Source organism: Mirounga angustirostris, unplaced genomic scaffold, assembly GCF_029215605.1.
Source record: "Mirounga angustirostris isolate CCGP_5_RB_7025 unplaced genomic scaffold, mMirAng1.0.hap1 SCAF_3, whole genome shotgun sequence".
NCBI lineage: Eukaryota > Metazoa > Chordata > Mammalia > Carnivora > Phocidae > Mirounga > Mirounga angustirostris.
In genome coordinates, this window is record NW_026991711.1 from 186,819,868 (window position 1) to 186,827,135 (window position 7,268).

General features: G+C 46.8%; 1 protein-coding gene across 1 annotated transcript in view; it reads left to right on the plus strand.

Moving 5' to 3' along the window:
- CAB39 (calcium binding protein 39) overlaps positions 1-3,103 on the plus strand; it is an 86,278-nt gene extending 83,175 nt beyond the window's left edge. The window contains exon 9 of the mRNA XM_045867770.3: positions 551-3,103. Coding sequence (XP_045723726.1) covers positions 551-739 — 189 coding nt within the window. The 3' untranslated portion in view covers positions 740-3,103. The remainder of the gene's footprint in view (positions 1-550) is intronic.
- Positions 3,104-7,268: the final 4,165 nt, after the last annotated feature.

Here is a 7,268-nt window from a genome sequence, read left to right on the forward strand (position 1 = left end):
CTCATTTCATTTACCAGTTATTGAAATAGTATTCACCTCATTTTCGTAATCTAAGTGATCCAACAGTCAGTATTCATATTTGTGTAGTATTAACATTTAAACAAAAATATACCTGGAAACAGGGTATATCATCTGGACTGGGGACAAGAAAAGTGTATATTTTAGAGGAATGTCATTTATCTTCAGCATAGAATATTATTAATCACAAGGTAAAGGGTAATCCATTTTTTTAATGCTTTTCTTGGAGGTTTTAGTACTTAAAATCTATTCTGACTTTCTGTGCCCAGAAATAATTCCTGCTCAGTTTATTCTAAAATCAGTCTATATTTAATACCAGCCACTGAATTTCAGAGCATGAATGGATGTGTCAGTCCTTTTGACTGAAACATATAATCTCCCCCCCCCCCCACATACACACACACCTCTCACACCCACCCCTCTTGTAAAATGAGGTCTTCCAAAGCAGAAGCTTCTGCAGTGTGTCTTGACTGCGGCCGGCGGCCGGGGTCTCGTTCTTCCCTGTGACTGATGCCAGTTTCTCTCCATGCAGGTGTTTGTAGCCAATCCCAACAAGACGCAGCCCATCCTAGACATCCTCCTCAAGAACCAGACCAAACTTATAGAGTTCCTCAGCAAGTTTCAGAATGACAGGACCGAGGACGAACAGTTTAACGATGAGAAGACCTATTTAGTTAAACAGATCAGGGATTTGAAGAGACCAGCTCAGCAAGAAGCCTAATTTCCAGTCAACATCTAAAATATTAAATCCAAATTCAGCATTTGCTGTTAGCTATTCAGCATCAGGCGCTCTTATCGGTTCATGAGGAACTTTACTGCTAACCTGCTGTTAAGTGAACGGTTTTTCATTTTTACCTTTTTTGTTTTTTTAGTCCAAGTTGGAGAACGTAGCTGCTGCTTTCTTGCACACTAGAGCACACGTGGACTTTCTCTTGATCTTTGTGTCATTTCAGAGTTCAAGGACTCTGTTTGCTGTAGGAGTTCTGAACGTGGCTAGGTTCCCGAAGGCAGATGTATAGATGGTGGTGTGATGTAGGGAAGAAGGGGATTGCTGTTATCCGATTAAACCTGCGTGTTTCCATTGATCTCTGTTAAAGGTCTGAGCGTGGATTCTTGGTACGGTCGTACGCCTTCACTAAAGGAAGATGGAGCAGAGCTGCATTTGAAATCAGAGGGCAACCGTATCCAAGATGTGAGCTTTTTGGGTGGATAAAGTTGACGTGCGAATAAATTGATAGCAACTTCTCAAAGGTGTGAAGCTTCATAAGGTCATAAGGAAAATGTATATATGCTTTTCACAGCTTTCTAGAATTTTTTGACATTTGATTTTCTTGAGACTTGTAAACCTGGGTATGTTGAAGGGTATTTGTTAATTTTACTTTTTGGAAGGTATTTTAAACTAGTAGAGCTAACAGTGACACCTTGCATTTCATTTCAACAATGCTCACAGGTTTCTTTTGTATATAATTCTTAGAATGCTCATTTCTTTTAAATGATTTAATTTGTACAGCAGAGGAATGTTACTGTATTAGTATGTAACTATTACCTAATATTGAGTTTTTGCAAAAAAAAAAAAATGAATGCTCATATGTAATTGAAATACTTCCGATCACATGAAAATGCTGATTTAACATTTAAGTATCACAGCATTAAAAGAAAAAAATGGAAACCAATCCTTTGTATTCAGTTACCTACTGGGGAGCCGTCCATCGGCTACGCTTTCCTGCGTGATATTGGCCTTATTCATTTAAATGAGTTGTGAGTTTGCCAGATACGGATGATCCCGATTATGCTAAATTACTGCTGATTCTCCGTATGTGGGGGAAGCCTCTGTAGAGCACCTCTTCCTTCTTAGAGTAAGTAATCCAGTACAATAGTTGTGAAACTGAATAATTAAAACTTTGGCTTCTCTTAGGAAAAGAAGAGTCCCTAGTCCTAGGTGTCCTATGGGGAAATTTATTTTTTTTAATGTCCTGTTCCTTAATGCTGCAGATGATCAGTATTTATGAAGTAACTGATTTTGCACCACTTTTTGTTACTGTGACCACAGCAGAACAATGTCTCCTAGAACATATCTGTGTAAAGTTACTAGAATGGTATCTGTTCATCTTAGTGATACAGAGATCACAGCTAACATCTTAACAAATCAGAGTTTGCCAGTTTGAATTCAGCATGGCTGTAGCTGATTAAGAAATTTATATAATTACTCTTTGCTAGCCTCTCTCACTAATTGAATTATTTATCAGCCAGCAAAATGAGTCTCCCAGTGGATGTTTTAAGCATGAGGTTTTCAACCCTCCTAGGAATACCAGTGAGGAAGATAGCTCCAGGAAACATAGATGTGTTTTATTCCATCCCATTAAAAAGGCAGCCTACATTATAATTGGTTTTCTGAGGCTGTCTTTTCCAAAATCTGTGTAAAATAATTCCTGTTTTTCTATCGGAAGTATGGAAAGCGATCCAAGCTCCTCGAAATGAAAATATCCAAGATGTTTAGGAAGGGAACGGCAGACGTGACCGTGATGAAGCGTTCTGGTTCTCGTGGTCTCGTGCTTGGTATCTGGGTTTAGCGTGAAAACATCAGTTAAAGCAAGTGGAAGAAAGGTTTCCTTGCCAAGCGCCAAGCTGGTTCTTCAAACTTGAACCAACCAACCAGCTTCCACTTGGGCGGCGGCTTCACGGCTCTGGCGCCCCCGTGTGGAAGGCAGTGGGGGTGCAGCCTGTCAGAACCCATACGCCGCCGATGTATTGGGATCTGTTTTGGTTTTGTTTTTTAACAAAAATGTGAAAACATTCAAAGTTGAAAAGTTGCATTTGAAGTTACGATCATTTAATATATTCACATCACCAAAACTACTATACTGGAAGTGGTTTCTTTGTGTGTTATAAAGATTTAATTTTATGTAAGTCCGTTACAGTTACTCAATGTGATTTTTAACCCTTAAAAAAAAAAAGGTGGAGATGTATACAGTTGTTAACAATGCCATGAAAGCATTTCTTTTTTCCTGAGGAAACGTAAATTTCTTATCAGAATATCTGGCTGGCCCTGTAATTTAAATTAAAATAAAATTTTGGAGAAACAGCATTGTCCGTTTTTATGGTGTCTTACAGGTGGTTGCACTTGTGTCCCTGTGAACAGCCCCGTCAGGAGAAACACCAGCACAAATCTTGTCACAAACTAACCGGAAACAGTTAACACACATGCCTCTCCGAGTCTTTTTTCCTATTCAAGGTTCTACTTTTGGTGTCGAATGCGACTTTCCCTTACGTGCTGGGGCTCCCAGCTCCCTGGCCCTGCTTCTCACAGTTCAGTATTGTCACCCCTTGTTTGATGGCTTTTTTAGACCCTAGGATTTGGGGAGCGGGCCCTTCATCCATTGCTCTGTGACCTTTTATTGTGAACACTCAAGGGTAGAACTGGACCGCTGGGCAGGAGGGTATAAGTTACAGGGTGAGATTACAGTGAAGGCAAGAATGCCACCGAAGCGCCGAAGCGACCGTCTGTCCCCGGGCCGCCTGGGCTGAGGGGGCATAGCCCTGTCCTCGCTTCTCATTTTAACCTTGGTCTGTCCGTGGGACCGCTGTTCTCTGTGGGGATGGCAGGGGACGTGTTCTTGCCAAAGCACTTCACGTGAACAACATCTTATTTATCTCTTCCAGTTCAGTCGGTCATCTCCAAAGGTGACAGGGTCCCATAAGGTCAGAACTTGTGACTTTGCCCTTTCTCTGATCAGACGGGAAGAAGTGGCCATGCTGAGGGCTGGCCTCATGCGCTAGCACACGTCCCACTTCGTACCAGTCACCACTCGGGTGTCACCTCCCCACGTGGCGCAAGAAAAACTGAGGGTCCGGCTGCTCAGAGGTAACGCGTAGCTCTTACCCTGGCTTCTTTATTTATATGTATTATTTATAAGGACCAAAGAAGATCCTGACTGCAAAAGCTTTCTGAAGGCTTAATGCTCGATACCTTGTTCATTCAGGAGACGAGAGCCACTCTGAGATAATGAGTAATCCCCCTGAGAATTCGCCAGAAGTGCCCCCAGATACGCTTCCCTTCAGCTGCTGCTCGGTTTACAAGGAGTGTTCTCCCCCTGGCCCTTTGTGTCCTTACAGCAACTTTCAGAGCCTGATACCCTCTCTCTCTGACCATCCTCTTCTAGAAAGTGAAGGACAAGGTAAGACACCCCGCACTACAACCTCAGAGCCCCCTCGGCTGCTCACGGAAGCCAGCCCCACGGAAACCGCTCCCTCAGGAGCACTCGGGACGCGTCCCACTTCGCTCTGCCAGGACAGGACCGTCGGCTTCCGGCTGCCAGTGCTTCCTTCGCCTCTGGCCGCGGGCCCTGAGGACCCGTGACCTCTAAGGCCCCGCTGATGTTTGGTTGCCCGTGTGACCAGGTGGGAACTGACGCCCAGAAGGGCCAGCACGTGCCCCGAGGCCTCGTGCCTGGCGGGTCCCTGGGGATCTAGGTCCCCGAGTACAGTGAGTGACCACCGGGTTTCTAGGCAGGAGGTCGTGTCCTCTGTAATTTGCGAAATACATTTTTCTAGGCCGCACTTCAGGAAGGCTAGACACTGGAGATTTGGGGGGGCAAGATTCATATTTTTCAACATTCTCTACAAGATGAGCTTTAGCTCCTTGGTAATAAATTTTTATCACCTAAATACTTGGTGTTCTGTGGAAATAACATGGGCCTGTTCTGTTTTTCAGTACCTGGGTCTTCCATCTGGGGGAGATTCATCAGGGGCAATGGCCAAGGCTGTGGGAGGAGCCTCAGGGCTGGCCCAGGGGAAGCTTCCAGACAAGGCCGCACCCCCAGCTGGCTCCCTCTCCTTCCTCCCTGGTGGGGGGGCGGCCCTCATGCTCCCTTCCACGTTTGAGAGACATTTGCATCTCCCCACCTTACAAAGTCTCACCTGTGTGGAGAAGGCAGGGAGGGTCCCCTCTTGCCCGCCCCACTCCTAACCCAAACAGTACCTTCTCATGCTCAGCTGAATCTCCCTGTGGTCCTGAGCTCTCCCCAGCCGTCAGGCAGCCCCACCTTGGACCTCTCCCGCATGGGGATGAGGTGGCTGGAGTAGGATTGCTGTCCACCCCCAGCACGAACACACTAAGGACCCGGCAGGGCCCCCACCCGTCTCCTTAGCACCCACTTCTGCCCCCTCAAAGCTGTTTATTGTGGCCCAGGGCACCAAAAGGGTGGCAGTTGATGTCCCCAGAAGCCAGCGTCCTCACCTGACCTCAGCTGGCATAGGTGCTTCCCAGCAGAACCGAGCTCCAAAACCACGATGTTAATGGTTCCATGAAGCATCCTTTAGCAGATTCTTTCCCTCCCCTGGCTCCCGTCCCGCTCCGTCCCAGGGCTTCCTGGGATCAAGTCCCAAACAAATGACCAGCATTTGAACCCTTGCCCCAGGCTCTGCTTCTGGGGAGACCCAAACTACGACACGCTGGTTTTGTTCCTTCTCCTAACCGAGAGGCATGAACAGCCACTCCTGTGGTCAGCCAGGTCACACACGGGCCTCTCTTAGAAGAGGCGGCCCTGCTTGCTGCCTGCCCTTCAGAGCACGCACGTCCTGTCCCTCTGGCCCTGGCATTTAGGAGAGGCTGTGGCCGCAGTGTGTGTCAAAGCCTGACACCAGGTACCTGTGACCCAGGACAGGCTGCAGACCCAGGCCCCAGTCACCTGAAGCCTCCAGACTCCTATCTTTCAGAAACAGCTAGACAGGCCATGCCACTGCTCCGAAGTTACTCTTCATGGTCGTCAAAACTACTAGCAAAACTGGAAAGGTCCCGATTCCCTCATGCTCTTTCTCTTCCCCAAAAAGACTTTTTTGAAAAGTGTAGCATATATAACCCTGCGAGATGACCGCACAGTTGGGAACCGGGGCCAGAATTAGCAAATGTCTGGGTCTAGCTAAACATTTGCGACGGGGCTAGGGTCGCATGCAGCTGGGCTCAGAGACGCTCCCAGCCAGAGGAGCCCCCTGCCCGCACGGCCTCCTCCAGCTTCCCCCACCCCTGCACTCAACTTTAATTCTTAAAAAAAATCCACTGGGTGGCAGTAGAGCTCCTTGTTTCCAGCTGCAGCTGAGCCTGGGGCGGGGCGTTCCGGGAGCGTAGCTGCGCCTGGGGACCCCGCGGCGCTGAGTGCCCACCTGCCCCAGCTTCCCGAGTGCCCTTTTGAGAGAGAGAAAAAAGAGGACAGTCAAGAGAGGTAAACAAAGAGCCAGAGGGAGGGATAGATGCATCATACGGATGCAATGTGTGGACCGTAAAGTATGAAGGGTAGAATTTAGGTGGTGGGTATACGGTTGTTTTGTTTTAAAGCAGCTTTAGCATTTAGAAGAATTTTAGATTTACAGAAAAAAATGCAAAGATAATAAAGAGAGTTTCCATATTCCCCACATCTGGCTTCTCCTATTATTAACATCCTAAATTAATATGGTATATTTGTCATAATTCATGGACCAATACTGATGTGTTATTATTAATACTCGAAAGTATTATTAATACTTCAAATCCATACTTTCCTCAGATTTCCTTAGTTTTTCCTTAACGTCCTTCCCCTGTCCCCGATCTGACCCTACATGACATTTATCTGGTCATCGTGTCTCCTTCGGCTCCTCAGACTCCCTTAAGGGTTTGCCCTGAGGGGCATTTTGTAGCATCTCTCGCAGGTGGGATCTGTCTGAAATTTTTCTCCTGATTACAATGAGACTATGGGTTTTGGGGGAGGAAGACCACCCAGAGAGAGTGCCATCCTCAGTGCATCTTATCAAGGGTGCGCACAGCCCCATGACTTACCCCTCGATGTTGACCTTGATCATCTGGTGGAGACAGGTTTCTCTGCAGTAAAGCTGTTCTTTCGTTTTCCCTCTTTTGATTCTGTCCTCAGGAAGAAGTCGCCACGTCAGCCCACATTCCAGGAGTGGGGATCAGGCTCCACTTGCTTGGACACAAGTAGCAAGTATCCACATGGATTATTTGGAATGGTTCTGCATGAGAGAGCTGTCTCTTCTCCCCATGATATCATTTCCACCTGTAAACTTCCCTTGTAGAATTTTCTGTATGCTTGAAATGTTTCATTACAAAATGGTGGCAACAAAATTAAATGATCCCAAAAATGGACGGGGGGAGGGGGATATGTGTCCTGCAGACACTGCTGAACCCCAGATGAAGGGCCCCGTGTGTTTGAGGGGCCTGAGCAGCATGCACAGCAACTTCCCTGGAGTTCACTCTCCCACTG